The following is a 17,868-nucleotide window of genomic DNA, read 5'->3' on the forward strand; positions in this document are numbered from 1 at the left end:
AAAATAATAAAAGAAACAAAAAAAAGTAGTTTAAACATTGTGTGTATTGAATACTGGCATTCCTCTGTAAGTATCATTTTAGTACAGCAAATGGCATGTATCACTGAGGAGCATCTTGGCAATTTAAAGCATTGTTTGAGATGCTGTCAGATAAAGTCATTTTATTCTTGTTCCCTATTTCAGTATTGCTCTGCTTTGCCTTTAAGATAAGTACAAACATTTGTCTTTTTGATGTTGTAGGACTGCAGATACGGTCTCACTTGTTTCTGTGGTTTCATCTCAGCAGCGTTGAGCCAATAAAAGATTCAGAAAGATATTCAGATATCTAAAACGTGGCAAAATCCATTCAGAGTTTTCAGCTATTAAACGTTCTTTGTAAATCTGATAATTATTATTTCCATTAATCCTGAAAATGAAATTATACAAATCATTCTTGTGACTGAAGAACATTAGTCCCATTCATTTCAATAATATTTATGATGCTGAAATCCTTGCCACCTCCAAGCTGCTGTTTTAGGAAATCGATTTGCAAAACCACAGGTTGTGTGAAGTGTGTTGAAGTCAACGGAACTGAATTTATATCAGCTGAGAACATGTCCAGGAACATCTAAATATAGGCTTAAAAGCTTTGCTTCAGACTGCTATTTCTGAAAGGCTGCTCCACTTTTTTCCTAGTTTATTATGAAGATGTAAACTGTTTCTTGCACTTTGAGATTACAAATGTTTTCATCTTTCATGATGGCCTGTTTTCTTTAAATAGTAACCCTGGCTGAGTTTAATAAATCACATTCCAAAAGAGTTAGCACTCTGGCAATACATTATTAAACCATTGCCAGTGTTTTAATAAGGCCCTACTACCACATATCTTTCTGTTGGCTGTTTTAAGCTAAAAGTGCTTGCTGCTGAGGGAAGGTGCGTAAAAATGCTTTGTGTGGCTTTGCTGTTGTAGGGCAGTGTGTGACCGTGCGCTGTGGGCCACAAGAGTGTCCCTAATTCTTGGTGCCTAGGGGGAGCAGCGGCCATTTTTCGCCACTTGTCCCATGGGGAGGTGACACAGCCACGCTTCTTGTAGCCCTCTGAAGGAGTGCTGGCACTTCTTCTGCCACCCGGCATAACCCTGACCACAGTTCAGCCTGGGAACCATGGTTAGCAGCTCTTTTTCCACCCAGGCCATCCTGTGATGCTATGCAAAACTTCCCTTTAGCAGATCCAAATTTGATTCCTATTTTATACTTGGCTAGCAGGGTTGAATTCCAGATAGAGTCTTCACAGTGCAGAGTGGTGGGTGGGGAGGGCAGGTGCAACCATGAAGAATCACTCTGGTTCACCTTCCACTCATTTTGTTCTTAATTATACCGGAACCCTGAGCTCCTCCCAGAGCACTGTGGAGCTAAAGACACAAAGAGTTCTCTCTGACTGTTATTAATGAGATCTAATTAGCGTGCTCAGCTTTCTTGAGTATGACTGTGTTATGGTAGGCAAGGAAATTGCTCAGTATGCTCAGAGCACCAAAAGTTGGTATTCTTTTAATTCTGCCTGACTAAAAAACATCTGCAGAGTGAAAACTCCTGCATGCAGTTAAAACTGCAAGGGGAGTTTAGAGACACTTGTATTTGTTGCTGCATCAAGATGCAGAAGCTGTACCTCGTATGTCTCTGCAAGGATGGCCTGACCCGCGCCCTGCAGCACATCAGTCATCCCCTGAAGGCTGCCAGCCAGGCAGCGCCCAGCCCAAGCTCTGGTCTGTAGTGCAGAAGGTTGCCTTTGGCACCCCTTCCCTCTAGCATTGGGGAATTCTCTGCACTGTGAGATGTCTTATTTATGTAACCTGAGAAATCAGAAATAGTGGTGCAGAACTCGAAGGCTCTCGGCTGCTTATGTTCTGACACTTATGAGATATGATTGACTATTCTGAAAAACTGTAGAACACATATATGTGAATGGTCTGCAGTGGTCCTTATTTTTATATCGTAATTACTTCCCTCCCTCTTCCTCAATTAGTACAAAGATTGCTTGTCAGTCACATCACTTTTCATCTCAGGTTCATCCTTGTCTTTTCCTAGCTCATCTTTATTTCATTTCTGTGGCTTTAGCTGCAGGAATGTTTCCTATTTTTTCTACATGCTGGTGATATCTTTGGGCCACTTTTGAGTAGAATCTGGAATCAGTCTGTCTGCTAAGTATGAAATGTGTTGAGGGCAACATTCTTTGGTTCTTGCTTTCAGGTTAGATTGTTCAGGTGATTTTACTCCTCAGGATTCATTAATACTCATTGGACTTGGTTCATCCTGGCTGATATTGTGACCAAGTTGATATTTAGCTTGGGTCTTCTTCCTGCTATCTGGCAAAAAAGAGGTATTTTCAGCCTTGTGTGTCAAGATGGCTCCCAATGCCTTAGAAAGCCATGTTGGGAAAGAAGTTGATGTGCCATCAAGGGTCAAAGCTGTGATGATTTCACCTTTCTCTGTGATCAGTTGTGCAAACCTTGCCAGCTGCACTGTGATTCATTGCCAGGTCCTGAGCCAAGAGGTTCATTTGGAGACCTGATCCATTTCCACCACAAACAAAAACGGGTGGGATTTAGGTCCCTGTGCAGAAAGCCTTGCTTTAGCTCAGTGACGTGCTTTTAGCATCCTTACGTTTAGCACACAGAGGTTTTTTGCAGAATGACCTGCGTGGTTTTGTTCTGACTGAGTCATGGAACAGCTCTGTTTCCAATTTCTGTGTGGAGGACGTCTTTCTTAGTGGTGCTTTTTATTTTAAACCCTTGGCATGGGATTAGGTAAAGTCTCCCGAGCCTTCAGTGCCGTAGGTCAATGGCTGTGTTCAGACATCTTCTGAACCAGCAGTTCCATCTTTTGGTCATTGAGATTGGTTTTTCTAACCTTAGCACTGGAAGACGGAGAGTGTGCCCTCACCATCAGCTGAGCGTGTTCAGTGGCACAAGCAGCACTGGAGGTGGAGGCTGCAGATCTTTGGGTGCCAGAAATGGCAGCGTCAGGAGCATCAGCCTCAGTTGGCTGTGTTGAGGTGGTTTTCCCAAACTGTGCTGTGGAACCAAACCATGCTGCTATGCACAGGGTAGTGGAGCCTGCCTCCGACTCCAGTAGGTTTGGTCCAGATTAGCAGTCTGGCTGCGTTTTGCAGCGGTGTTCCAGGTGGGCTGCCTTCTCCTGGCTGTAGTAATGATCAGGCCATAGAGAAACAGCAAAGCAACACAGAGTTAGTTTAGGCATCATCCCATCTTTGCTATATTCTCTGATTTGTGAGTTGATATTTAAAGTAGCAATATAGATGTTCTTAAATATAACTGAAGTTGAAATAAATGCTGTTTTGGTAGTTATTTCACATAGATGCATATATTTCACTCTATGTATAACAATTTCTAGTATCCTCAGAACCAGTTTTTCATTACACATATTCTGTTATTTTGAAGCCTAGGTAGATTTGATTATGACAGATTAATTTATACACATGGTTCTTTGCTTTCCAATACCTAGAATATTTTACATTCTGGGCATGGAGTACATTGTCCTGAGATTCACTGAAAGTCATAGAATCACAGAGTGGCCTGGGTTGAAAAGGACCACAGTGCTCTTCTAGTTTCAACCCCCTGCTGTGTGCAGGGCTGCCAACCATCAGACCAGGCTGCCCAGAGCCACATCCAGCCTGGCTCAATGCTGAGATTTCCATGTAGCCCATGAAGTGCAGCATAAGGAAGCAGGTGATGCGATGTGATACTTCATCCCTGTTTAAAATTTAACTGTTCTGCAAGACTTAACATAGGTGACTAACATTATGCTTTTACAATGCAACTCCTGAACTGGTTAATTAATAATGTTATATTGTAACGTTTAAGGTACTGGAAATGGAAGAGTCTTCTGAATGTGATGTTTTTAATAACTTTAACATAAAAATTACTGCATACAATAAAAGTGCGGGGAAACATTGTTTGAGATGAATACAGCAGTTACTCCATTAGCGGGAGCATGTTTGCTGTTAGTTGCTTTTTATTCTTTGGGGAAGACTGGTATCTGTTTATCACAAACTCATACAAACATAACTGCAAGCTGCTGCTCAAGGAAATGCAGTGTGTGACTGTAATCACTCCGCCAGTCCTGTCATTGGGGCACAAGAGGTGTGCATTTGTGTTGTGTCACATCTTTGGTTGTGTTTCTGCCTCTGTCACAGCTGCTTTGCACTCATGGATTTTAACCTTTAGGAGATACCTCTGTTAGCTACATGCACACTTCTTTATGTGGGAAAAATGAAGGTGTGAGCAGAAGTTTGTAATCAAGGTTTTGAATAAACCTTCATCACCACTTCATGCCTGCCATGACACTGAGTGGGGTTTTGGTAACGATGCCATGATTTCATTGAAACAGCTTGTGGTAGTTGAGTTTTTTTTCCATGAGCTGTTAAAGGAAGGCATTTTCCTGGTGATTTAATGTATTTACTGCGTGCAGGTAAGTAACTTCTAAAGAAGGTAACGAAAGCAAACGTGCAAGAACATACGTTAGGCAATGGATGTAATCACAACGGCTTCTAACTGATGCCACTGAATTTTGTAGTTTGTTACATCTTATGTACTGTGAATGTTATTCAAACTGGTGCCAGTAGTGCTGGTTTTTCACCAAATATTCAGTAATCTTTCTCTTTATGCTGGTTTTTGCACTTGTATTTTCTCGTGAGCTTCTTACACTGCACAGCGCACCCCTCTGTGAGCTCTGCAATCTCCTCCATGTAACTCCTGCAGTTGCTATGGATGAAGGAATGGATCCAAATCTGGATTAAGATTTATGTGAAAAATTTGGCTGCAAGTTTTATTATCGCATTAATTAAATTACATTACGTCATTGAAGCAATGAATATTTAACTGAGCATTACTCATAATTGCACCTTCCCCGCTCCTCCGTCATAAAAAGACCACACATGAAGAAGTGTAATGGATCTTTTTGGAAGAAAAATACAAGTAGTTGTATGAAAGAGACAAAAATATCACAGAGCAATGGGAGATGGGGTGGGATGTTCGTCCCTGTGGGTACCTTTCCAGTGTGCTTTGTCTTCTGGCAGAGTCCCATAGCAAATAGCTGAAATTCATTTGCCTCCATGCAAATGCTGCTGTTTCTGAAACTATGTGTCTGTGTGTCATGAGAAACTGTGCCATTGTGTTTTAAAGTTGTAGTTAAAAGTTATTTTCTATAATCAATTTACAGTGCTGTAAAACAACTTTTAAAGTAAATGTTACGTTCAGATAGATAGAATACAAACATGAAACACAGAAATGAGAGTGAAACACTTGTGAGTGTGCATACAGCCAGTGCTCTGATGGGAAAACCTTTAGCGTTGCGGGTGTAGGTAATGATGAAATTGCAATGCTCACGTGCTGAGGTGCTCTCTCCAAAGCAGCAACCGGCCAATGGTGGTTGAGTAATTGCAGTCATTTGTCCTGCATGTGTACTGCAAGAGAAATGTGCATTCATGGAAAGGATCCTCATAAAGTTAATGAGAATCTTAGTGGCAGTGAGGCAGTCTGTCGTGAAAAGGTGTTTGCAATTACTAGTGGAACTGCTTTCTCCATTGAGATGACTTAATTACAAAACATTTGTATTCAATATTTGCATCTTGTACCTGAGCGTCAGAAATGCGAACTGGACTAATAATAATTAAGGCACAATGGTGAAAGTTTCCAATGCGGCAAGTGAGACCAGATTTAAACATTTTCAGTGACTTAGAAGTTATTAAATGAGGTATTGAATGTAACTGATCTGACTTAAGCATGTTAAGGCTTTGTTCAAAAAATGCTTTTGTCTGGGTTTGTAAAATTACAGTCAGCTCTTTCGTGATATTTCCAAAGAGAATTACAGTGGAGTTAGAGGACCAGAGGGGTTAAAGACATCGTTAGCTAAGATTTTAATGGAGAGCATAATATCAAACAGAACCCTTTGGGGAAATGAGTGGAAAATCTTCGTGCTTGCAGGTGACTTCATTATCCTTCACTGCCTTCGTGTGTTGTGCCAGTGAAGCACTTACTGCTTTGTGAATGGCTCCCAGTCTTCCAGATGCTCTTGCAGACTGAAGAGATGCTACTGAAAGATAAAATATTTTCATCATCTCTTTTGGTTTTATAGCAATAATATTTCAAAGTAATGAATACTATAGGAACAAAAATGCAGTAAGAAGTAGGCTGGGAATTGGAGAGAATCAATCAAGAGTTCTATTACTGGCTTAGAAGGGGGGGGTCACGGTATAGTGTATAAAAAGCCACTTTCTGTTTAATCATGTGCACTCAGTCTTGACTAATCATAGTTACACTGATAAGTATTGTTTCAGATTTAACCACTCCGTGCTTTAGGTTTGAACTACATCGTCATGGTTTGCACCTTGTCTTCCACAAATAGGTGTTACTTTTCCACCAGAGAGGCCCAGATGTATTCTAACAACTCTTCCCTGCAGAACATTAATTTCTCCAAAGCACAGAAGCGCCTCCAATGCTTGGTCTTCCTTTGTGACCCTAATGTTCATTCCTTGAGTTGAGCTGAAAGATGGAGGAATGCAGGAGGTCAGTTGTGGAGGCTGTTTGCCTGAAGAAAATAATAAAATATAAGATTTCTGAAGCGTAAGAGCCAAGTATTTGTTTATCTACATGATTTTTCATTTCAATAGCATATGCTTAGCAGAAAAGGCCTTCTACTGAAGGGTGGTATTTGCATTTTTGTCAAACGATTTTTTTTAAAGTATTTTAGAAAACAAAACTTGAAGTTTTCTCATAATAAATATGCCCAGTGTTCTCTATCCAACCCTATCACATCATTTTTCTGTAATTGAAATGTCAAAGCAAATCTCCACTGCTTAATTGTAGCATCCTTAATGATGGGCTTTACTTCTGTTACAGCATACAGAGATAAAATGGTCAATAGCAGCAGTCCCATCGGTAGAGACTGTGATAATTTTTGGATTAGGATCAACTCTGAGTACTTCAGAGGGCCTCTAAGTAGTAGAGTAGTTCTAGTTTGTACTAAATTCTTTAATTATTTGTATCCTTTTATTTCTTTCTGTTTTTTTTATTTATCACCACCGTAATGTAGTGCTGTGTTCAGAGCATGTTGGTCTACCAGACTGAACAAGAAGTTCTGCAGCAGCAGAGTCACGTCCATGGAAACAAAGGCAGGATTGGATTTACTGCATTTGAAGTTTATCCATAACAGGACAGCTGTGTTTTGTGCCTTTTGGAAGGGGTCAGTTTTACAGACACGGCCAGTGGGCATGGTGGGGATGGGATGGGGCTGGGGGTCTTAGAGCTCTTTTCCAACCTGAATGGTTCTGTGATTCTATGATCCTGGCCCAGGCTGACCTGCAGATAATGCCAGGAAGTGCTGGCAGAGCCAAAGCTGGGTGAGGGACACTGGCAGGAGGGAAGGCTGATGGCAGCAGCAGCACGCTGTGGCACATTGCACCCCTGCACAGCACTTCCCTGTCCCACATGCCTCATTTAGTGCAGCACTGGAGGAATGTGAGCATTATTATTCCAGTTTTTCAAAATGATTACAATCTTTATGAAATATTTATAATGCTGTTTGGTTTAAATTTAATAACCTCTTTTATAAAGTATCGACTGTGCTATTCAAAATCACTTACGAACATCAAGTCACTCATCATAAACCATGGAGATCAATATATTCAAATGAAGATGCTATTTAAACTCAAGTGTCGTCGTAATTTTGAATACAACTTCCCAGCCTTGGCTTTGTACATTGTAGATTCTGACACTGTAGAGCGTGTGAAGTGGCAGTAGTCTGCATCTAGCAGGGATGTGAGCAGTGCTGTGTGCTATATGAGAGCAGAAGAACCTCCCCAGTAAGAGAATCGCAATCCCTTCCATCCTTCAGCTGGTGTTACAGAGTTGCTCAGCAGTTCTCTTCCCATTTTGAAATTATCTTTGCTGTTTTGGGATTACTCCTTTGGGTCGATGCCTGTGCTGTGTTCTGAGCATTGCTTTTTAAACATCTGTGTGTTCTTAGAAGTTTGCCTGTATTCGTACTGATGGATTCTAAGTGCTTGTTGCAGTTGGTGAGCATGGATGCCACGTGTGATTCTCACGTGTGATTGAGAGAAGCATTTTTTCTCACAGCGTAAATTTGGAGATAAACCAGGGAGATTTATCCCACTCACTTCCTTAAATCAAGAGTCTCACCCAGTCGTTTTTCACTTTTATTTCACTGTTTGAGTTACCTGTGCCCAAGCAACAAAAGTGCCTTTTTAGCCGCTACATACACGGTGATCATTGCAGACATAAATCCAGATGATTCCCCATTTAAAGCCCTTTACTGCATAATGCACGTTTGAAATTAACTTTCTGTTTGCTTTCATATGCTGCCTTCCTATCCCACTCTCTCTGATAATGCTGGGCAGGAGGATGAGCTGCTGGGGCTGGCATTGCATTGCACCTCTCCAGCCCAGCTGTGCCCTGCAGCCCAGGGGTTCGGGTCTCAAACTGATCCCTGAGTTTGAAACCTGTGTGCTGCTTTCCATCCCTTTGCAACACCAGGTCAGTGCTCTTACAGCTTTGAGGAGGTAACAGCCACCCTTTGCATTTCTGCTGCAAAAAGCTAGAATGCTTTTTAGAAGCTCATAAAGAAACCAATCATAAATTTGCGAACAAATTTAGTTATCACAATTGATACAGTTTTCAGTTGCTTGCAAATGAGTCATTTTCCTTGAGAAACCATGCAGAAGTGTACCAAGATTTTATTGTGATATTGGTGTAATTGTTGCTAGTTTTCTGGTTCCAGAACTTCAGCTGATGTCCAAACGGAGTGCCTTGTTCTCATTTGCAGTTTCCATCTGGTCTAACTCTTTTTACAACAGCAGTATCACTTGAGCCTTAGTCTTATCTAAGGAAAAGGTAACCAACTGTTTCCTAGGAAAAATTCCACCTTAGATATTTCCTTATCTGTTGCAGGTCGATGCACAAGCTGACTCAGCTGGAGAGACTTGATCTGGGCAATAATGAGTTTTCTGAACTGGTAAGAGGTGCCCCTTTTCCACAGACACCTGTGGCATTTTGTGCTCTGGGCTTGGCCATCGGACTTGAAAGGCATGAAGGCATTGTGGCCACGTGCAGCAATAGGAGCAGTCTGCTGCCTTTGGGAAGGTGTCTGTCTAATAAGAGGAGTTGAGAAGAAAATTAAGGTTGAGGGGAGGAATTATGATCATCTATATTAACCTCAGTGAACACCGGAGGAAAAGAGAGTCGTTAATCATCACAGGAACAAATAGCACAAAATGACCACTAATTAACTTAACCTGGAAATTAGTAGTTATTTTAACCATCAAAGAAGAAAAAGAAAATTAAATAGAATTAGCTCAGGCAAAATCAATTACCTTCCAATTATTGACTAATTGTTTTTTAATAGAAACGTGTTATGTGACTGCACATAGAATGGAGGCACTGAGCTGTGGGTGGGTGGGTTTCTTCCTGCCCAATGCACCGTGTGGCTGGGCAACAGGAAGACAACTTCTTATGGGAGTTGCAATATTCCAAGGAATTTAGGCTACAGGAGATATTTAGATGTCTCTCTTAAGGTGCTGAGATGCTGAACTGACACATTTGATGGAAGTGTCCATAATGTGATCTGTTCTTTTCCCCAGCCTGAGGTTCTCGAACAAATACAGAATCTGAAGGAATTGTGGATGGACAATAATTCTCTGCAAATACTACCTGGGGTATGAACACTTACTTTATGTAATCTAATCTATGGCACTAATGATGAACAGTTCACCGTGCAGCAAATGAGTGCATGTGCATTTCCTGAATAGATGCATATTTTCAGTTAATTCTCATATCATTACCAGGAACTAAAAGGCTCAAAATAGCCATGCATATGAAGACCTTCCAAATGTTGTGCTGTTATGTGATAGTAATTAAATCAGAGTGTACCTGTTTTATCTGAGCCTTGTGCAATTTGCAATTTGCATTGCGAGGGAAGTTGTTTTCCACTGTCTTCTCAGACACCATTGGTACATTTCAGTGTAAGGAAAGCAAGAGCATCAATTTTGCTGATTTTCTTGGTGAAATGTCATGTCTAGAACAAAGTGACCGTCCTGTGATAATGGACCAAGAAGCAGATTGCTTCTGTTGGCTTCAGACTCCACATGCCAATGGATTTTCAAAGAAATCTGAGAATTTTTTCTCTAGCTGCTCGTTGATGTTATAGCTGTTGGGATTAACCTCTCATAACTGAACTATGAATGTCTGAAACCTGATTTTAGACTTCACAAAATGTAGGCAGTCGATATGACACAGAAATGCACTGCTGCCCCAGTGCTGCTGTGGGTGGGTGAGCTGAGTGGTGTCCCTGGGATCCAGGTCCAACCAAAGAAAGTAATAAAGCCATGTGGCACTGAGAACTCAAATTCCCTCCAGATTTAATGAATCCAGAGCACCCGAATCAGTTTGGAGTTCATTGTTTATTTTGGTGCAGGATTATAGGCTGGTTTAATGGCAATGGGCAGCATTTTCATAGGGCTTAGAATTATCACCTGGGCTCACAGAGCAACTGGTTTTCAGCTCTGCCCCATGCCTTTGCTTCTGCAGCTTCCTGAAGAAATCCCAATACTGATTCAGTGAGACAGATAGAAAAGCATGCTGTGATAACCAGAAGTCTGTATTGCAGTTGTTGGTCTTTAAACTTGGAAATTGGCATGCCATGTCTATCTGTTGAAGTAACGCTCTGTAACGTGCTATTAAGTCTATAGGGAAGTTAAAACAGCTCGTGTACCTGGATATGTCAAAAAACAGGATAGAAACTGTTGATTTGGACATATCGGGATGTGAAGGACTTGAAGACCTCCTGTTGTCATCAAATATGTTGCAGCAACTGCCAGACTCCATAGGTGAGAAAAGCTCCTGTTTTTACACTTTGTGATAAAGCTGGAACAAGAACTGCCATTAAACTCCAAAGGAATTAATTGGGCACTCATACATCTGGTATTGGGGCAGTCCATAAAGACTGCTTTGAACGTCAGAAAAAAAAGAAATAATCCATAGTTAGGGGCTCCAGGTTATTCTGAGTTGTATTTGTCAAGAAACTAAATAAAGGTACTATTGATCTGGTCTGAATTAGGATGGGAATATAAAAGTGGTTATATTAATAGTATTAAACTCCTGAAGAAAACTAGTTACAGTAGTGCAATTGCAGTGATGGCATTAAAAGAAGAAATAGTTCAACCTATTCCTTTTCTGTTTTGACTGTACTGCACATATAGAATTCCTGAATTATTTAGAACGCAGGATTTCTGGAAGGTGTCTGTAGGTACGAGGCTCTGAGCAGCCGATCCCTCAGGTTTGCTTCAGGAGCACTGCTGGTCCCTGCTCTCTTCTGTTGCTTCCAGCAGATGAGCCCCCAGATACACAGCATGGTGGCACTGTGGACCCTCCCCTGTTTCAATTATCAGAGTCAAGCCTCCAGACTGTATAGCTGGCCAACAACACTCTACTGCATGAACGTTACTGAGCGACTGCTACAGCTATTTCCCATTCTGCTCTGATGCGATATCTCACCATCAGCCTTGCAGTTGATTCTCAATGAGTTTTCTGATGTGCATACGCAGATTGATTTTTCAAGGTTACATAACTCTGGTACAGAAGGATGCTGACATTGTGAATTGTGCACTCAGTGCTCATTTCCAAATTCCTATTACTGAATCATAATAGGTGTAACTGAAGCAAAGCAGAAAGAGTCATTTCAGTACTGCATTTTCAGGTGACAGCTTGCTGCAGTTCTGTTTGGTAGAAATTTTTCCTCTTAAAAGACAGTGCTGTTGAAGCCTGGATGTTTGTTGGAACATGTTGGCTTTTCAACAGAAATGTACTATGATGGAAGTGAGTAATGCTTCTGCTATCCCTTTGAAGTGTACTTTTCATCTGCTTCAGCTTTCATACTATGGTGCATTCCACTTAATAATTAGCTCTATGTAAATAGTTAATTTATACTATAACCAATGCTGATTACAAATGTTTGTAAAGCTATTTTGGAGTTTCCAGAACTCCTTCAGGGCAAAAGCAGACTTTGAAATGTCAGCAACTTCCAGAAGGTGGGAATCTTATTTTCTGACTGTATCAAGCTCATTTTCAGCCACTGTGATGCAATGATTTTCCTATCCTTTCTTTCTTTACCATTGTATCGATCTCCCTGTTTCACAGTGCAAAGCAGAAGTGTCATTCCCTGGATAAATGTTACCTAGTAATGCATCTGCTGACACTTCAATATCTAGCAGTTCTCTTAACAAAAAGAATTAGCTGCATGCACAAGTGCCTTCAGGACTGATTCTGGTTGTCTGTTCCTACATACTGTGAAGCACTCAAAGTGCAGCATTTACTTTAGATAGTTTTGCTGGGGACCTTCTGGGACCTGAGCACCTTTTAATCAGGCCACAGGGTACTATTCCTTTTTATTCCTCTCCACGTTTTTCAGCACTTCAGAATGCACTTAATATTGTACTCGTTGCATTTCGGCTCAACGTTTGATCTGCGCTGCATTGTAATGGGGAATATTTTCAATGGGGCAGGAATGTGTTTGTTTATTGTTTAATGAGAATACTGGAGATTACAGAAAGTTAAGATGGATGTGGAATACTTTTCTTCCCTCCTTCCTTTCCTGTTCTGCAGGGCTGCTGAAAAGGCTCACCACGTTAAAAGTGGATGACAATCAGCTCACAATTTTGCCCAACGCGATTGGAAAGTGAGTATCAAGAGAAATCTTTTCCCTCCAACTTGCTTTTTTTCTGAGATCAAAAGTAAGACAAAGAAGATGCCCTGAATTACAAAATCATCCCAAATTGTGCCCCTGACACACAGCTCATCATGCCGACACGTGGAGCAGCTTCTGTGGACTTACAGTGGCGTAAGCGATGGGAAGGTGAAATGTACCATGTTGTTCAAGACAAAGGATGAAGCGGTGTTTTTGGTGTGAATCACTTGCAGTTTGGATGATTAGAGCAACAAAAGTAGAAGAAAGATAAGAACTGGGGGAATGGCAGTTTCCATAGCAACAGCCGGGACTGATGTTGGAAGGAAGATGGCTGTATGCCACATACATATTAAGGTGCCTTAAAATATTGCAGGAGCATAAATGAAAAAGCCATGCCAATTTTGTGGGTGTATGCATAGAAACAGTGAAAATACCATAAAAGCACTGATTTGCTGAAGTTTGATCAGATACTGCATGATCTTTGGTGCAAAATTCCACGTGGTGCTGCTGCGCACAGAGCTTCCCTCTGCTGCCTCGGTGTGTTGCCTGCCTGAAAGCCACAGCTTGCTGTAAAACTCAAAGCAGGTCCAGGCCTTTCCCCAAAGCAATACAAAGAACCAGCTGCCTTGCTTTGGAGTATGATTATTCTGCCATTCCTGGAAGAAGGTCTTTGATTCGATTTATAGCTTCGCATGACACACATCCCTTCCAGCAGAGAATTGCACAGTGAGATCTCCAGAGTAGAAATAATCTCTAACCTCCATAGCCAGTGCTGTCCCACTCCTGAGCCCATTCTATAGTAATATTCTCAGTGATAATTTTGTTGTTTACATGGCATCAGAGAAAGTAGTGGACAGTGAAAACTGCAGCAACTGAAACCCGAGGTTTGGCTTCCTGCGATGCACTTCTTGTAGTGCTTTATATTGATGTGATATTGATGGTGTGCATTAAAAGTTGGCTGCATGGGTGATAAAATGGAAATCTGGTTGTGCAGCAATCGCTTCTGACAGTGAGAGCTGACGAGGCTCAAAGCTGTGTTGGACACTGCAGGAAAGTTGATGTTGTGTCCAACGTCACCTTTAGCAATTTTGGGAGTCATTTTTTTAAAGCTGTCATGTCAGTGTTTTCTTACGGATTGCATTGTTCAGGTTGAAGGGAATTCCATCTTTTTTTTCTTGCTTGGTATCTGTTCAGTACTATTTGTCGAGGATCCACAGTTGTCTTGTAAGAGATGTGTACTGCTGCTCTGAAAGGTGTGACTGCAGAACAGCAGGTTGATCACCCAATATTACCACGTTATTTTTAAATGTAGCACTTTCCCTCACTTAATGAGGACGGTGTCTCCCACATCAAAATGAACTTCCTTTCTCTGACTCATCCACTTGGATAGTTTCCTACTGGGCCTCTTTCTCCATAATGATAGGCACGGTACCCACTGCAGAGTGTATTATTCTCACACAAAGATTAGCAATGTGGAGGAGGGAATTCTCCCTCCAGAGACCAATTTCCTGATGAGCCACGGAGCATTTCAGCACTGCCTGAGTCAGTGCTGTTAGCAGTGAACTGCCACCCTCGTTTTTGGCAGGCGTGTTTGGAGCACGAGCCTGCAAATGGCATTTGGAGTTGGACCTGCAAGATGCTATGCTCAGCAGACTCAGCTTAGTAAAACACTTAAGCATGTATTTATCTTTCCCTTGTTTGATAGTACCAGAGGATTTACATAAAGGGCTTTAGGAATTGGACCCGGGGCAGGAGCCTGTATCCACAGGACCTGATTGAGTGCCCTTGCTTCTGCTTTCTGGATACAAAAGTTGCAGCCCATGCAACTGATTTTTGTCTGTTCTTCTAAATTCAGATCATTCTTCCATAGATTTCAAGCCCAAGAAGACATTAAAGTTAATACATTACAGCTAATGAAATTTCAGCTAAATTAGCATGATTGGAATTATAGCAGTTGTTCTCAACATAGCGTTCATCCACAAGCCATGGTGAATGGTAAATCACTTTCTGAACTAAATGCTTTGCAATGGTGGTTACAGATACAGCACACTTTCATGAGGACTTTATTGCTTTTGTTGTGGCCATCTTCATTTGTCTACTGACGAAGTCACCAGGAAGAACAGAAGCTGAGAACATCCATGCCAGACAATATCTTTCAAATAAAGTCAAGTCACTCTTGACCATTACAGCTCAGTGGATGAGAGCTTCCAGTTTCCATTAGAAGCAGTTGTCCAAAACTGGCTTTTCAGTTCTTGAGCTTTTCTGGTTCCGTTATCATCAGTAAAAGAAAGAATGTATGCATCTTTAATTGAACAAGCTTTCGAGTTGGACTTCCCTCTTTCATGCACGTATTTGGTATGAGCACCTGAGAGAAAAACCACAGTATGCATGGAGCAAAAAAGGGCAGTACAAGTGGGGAACGGTGGCATTCTCAATGAGTCACAAAACTTTTATTCCATGTTTTGAATGAGCAGCACAATTAATGTTGTTACTGTAGACTTCTTGGGAAATCTGTAATAAATCCATCTTCAGGGCACAATGGCTGCAGAATTGTGATGATTCGAAACTTCCAAAGGTTTTAGATGGCAAATTTTTGTTACTTAACCCCCACACAGCATCTAACAAATGCGTTTACAATTTCAGTTTATCTTTATTAGAAGAATTTGACTGCAGCTGTAATGAGTTGGAGTCGTTACCTTCTACCATCGGTTACCTTCACAACCTGAGGACGTTGGCTGTGGATGAGAATTTCCTTCCTGAGCTGCCCAGAGAAGTGAGAAGCTGATTCTGTTTTCAAATTACGTCAGAATGTTTTGTGATAGGCCTCAGATTTCATCCCTGTTAAGGCCCTAAAAGCAACTAATTTACTGCAAAAGCAGTAAAGTGGTAAAAATCAAATGAACAATTTGATTTTTATGCAAAAGGGAGAGCATTGCTGGGAAGCAGCAGTGCAGGTAGCAAAGTGCATTTCCCTGATGTTTCTGTCAAAAGACAGTGTTTTCTGACTCTGCTGTTCTTTGTCATTTATATGGGAAGAAAAAAAAAAAAGATAATTTGGCCACCTTCTGATGTTGAGTGAATGATGATAATGTTTTTCAGAGTGAGTGTTATTATATCTTTGCTTTTTTTTTCCCATTCTCACAGATTGGAAGTTGCAAAAACGTAACCGTGATGTCCCTGCGCTCCAACAAACTGGAATTTCTTCCAGATGAAATAGGTCAGATGCAGAAGCTGAGAGTGTTAAACCTGAGTGATAACAGGTATGGTTCAGATCATGTTCCCATCTCACGTTGTGAGAATATGTTTTAAAAAAATAGCTATTTCTTTTTAGGCATTTGTTAAATTATATTTCTATAATATATGCAGATGCATACAAAACATATAAAATTGTGTTTATAAATACTTGAAATTTTTAAACTGTGGGGAAAAATATCTTGATTAATCTTCATGGTTTGGCTTTAATTCTACTGGCATCCAAAGCAAAGTTGGAACGGGACAAGGATCTGACTCTCAGTGCTCTATCAGAGATGAAATGCTGCTTGCTTATTTTGTCTGCTGCTGTTTCCATGTGAAAGTGAGATATTTGGCTTTAAAACTGGATGCATTTTTATAATTCAGTGTTGTGTGCCCTGATAAGGAAATTGTGACAAGCTGCTGTATGAGATCATTACATGCCAGCACGTGAAATACCACCCCAACTCCACCGAAATCAAAAGGAAATGTTCTGCTCCCTTCAGTGGGGTGAGGGTCCTGCCAAAAGCCAACAGAACCCCACCAGGTTCTGTTCTCATGCACATGGCTGTTCTGAGAAATGCAGTGCTTACTGTGAGGCTTTCTTGGTCTCCATCCTGTGCTCCGACTGCCATCAGAAATGACTTTTCCATGGAATTTCCAGATTCACGTGCTCCAAGAATGTGTTCATAGTCAGTGTGTGAACACTTTTCTGTTTCAACTAATTATCACTCGTATCCAGTAAATATCTGGGGAAGCACTTTGTGTACCTGGTCCAATTTACTGTCAGCAGTCTTGTTAAATTAAGGCTGACCAGAAAGTATAAAATCCAGTACTGTTGATATCCTTGTAATACATCTGTTCAAAATGGTTCGCTTAATTCCATTAGATCATTTTCCTCGGTGCAATTGTGTATCATAAAATACATTATGTACAGACCGGTATGTAAAGCTAAACTGAGCTCCAGGTTTGTGGAAACCGCCCGAGTCCCAGAATCAGATCTTAGATCTTCTTGACCTTGGGTTTCAGGTCCCAGTGCTTTCCCAGGGACGTGGGTGCTCTGTCCCATCAGCACACCGCAGTGCTGGGGGTTTGTGCTCCTACCTGTGCTCCTGCAGCCTGAAGCTGTGTTTCAGGCACATTTTGAGTTCTTTCTTTTCCAGCATTCTCCCCAGCACAGCAGTCAGCTTCCCCACACTGTTCTGCATCCATCTGCCCTGTCCTGTCCTAGCTCAGTTTTGTCCAGACAGCTGGGGGTCCTGAACGCATAGGGATGCAGGTGAAAGCAGCCTGTCAGACACGTGTTGAGTTTTCAGATGGGTGCTTCCAGTGGCAGCCCCACCTTACTGCACACAGCCAGCTGGAGGGGCAGCAGGGCTGTCAGAGCACCTCAGTGTGCTCTGGAGATGCCAGGGAGCTGCAGCTGTCGTACCTTCCCTGGCACATCAAACCACTCTAAGCTGGATCTCGGACCTTTTTTTCGAACCTGTTATTATGCCATGAATGTGTGTTGAGGAAGAAGAAAACTACTCTTTTTTTTTTTTTTTTTCTTTCTTCGCTTCTTTCTTTCTTTCTTTTTGCTGAGTCAGCTGCAGATTTCAGCCTATGACTACATCTGTAATTACTGCTTTCTGAGTGCTGTTACTGGGGTGACAGGGAGGGGGTGGCTTGCTGCTGGGAGAAGGCAGCAGAGGTGTAGGAGTATGCCAGGTCTCCTGAGCAAGCTGACCTGACAGCTGGCTGCCATGAAAGCAGCACTCCTGCCCAGCTGCCTTTTTCTCTGGCTGCCCAGAGATAACAAAGCAGAGGGATTTCCATTGTGGAGTAAACACTGAGACTGGCATCTCGGGGTGTTCCTTAGGCTGGGGCGTGGAGATCACTGTCC

At 41.6% G+C, this 17,868-nt stretch overlaps 1 protein-coding gene across 1 annotated transcript in view; it reads left to right on the plus strand.

The window, feature by feature from the left end:
• LRRC7 (leucine rich repeat containing 7) overlaps positions 1-17,868 on the plus strand; it is a 91,183-nt gene that overhangs the window by 37,546 nt on the left and 35,769 nt on the right. The window contains exons 8-13 of the mRNA XM_042873247.1: positions 8,963-9,026; positions 9,652-9,726; positions 10,752-10,896; positions 12,671-12,743; positions 15,396-15,525; positions 15,897-16,012. Coding sequence (XP_042729181.1) covers positions 8,963-9,026; positions 9,652-9,726; positions 10,752-10,896; positions 12,671-12,743; positions 15,396-15,525; positions 15,897-16,012 — 603 coding nt within the window. The remainder of the gene's footprint in view (positions 1-8,962; positions 9,027-9,651; positions 9,727-10,751; positions 10,897-12,670; positions 12,744-15,395; positions 15,526-15,896; positions 16,013-17,868) is intronic.

Source organism: Lagopus leucura, unplaced genomic scaffold (assembly GCF_019238085.1).
Source record: "Lagopus leucura isolate 7727_CA_CO unplaced genomic scaffold, USGS_WTPT01 Super-Scaffold_100009, whole genome shotgun sequence".
Classification (NCBI taxonomy): Eukaryota; Metazoa; Chordata; class Aves; order Galliformes; family Phasianidae; genus Lagopus; species Lagopus leucura.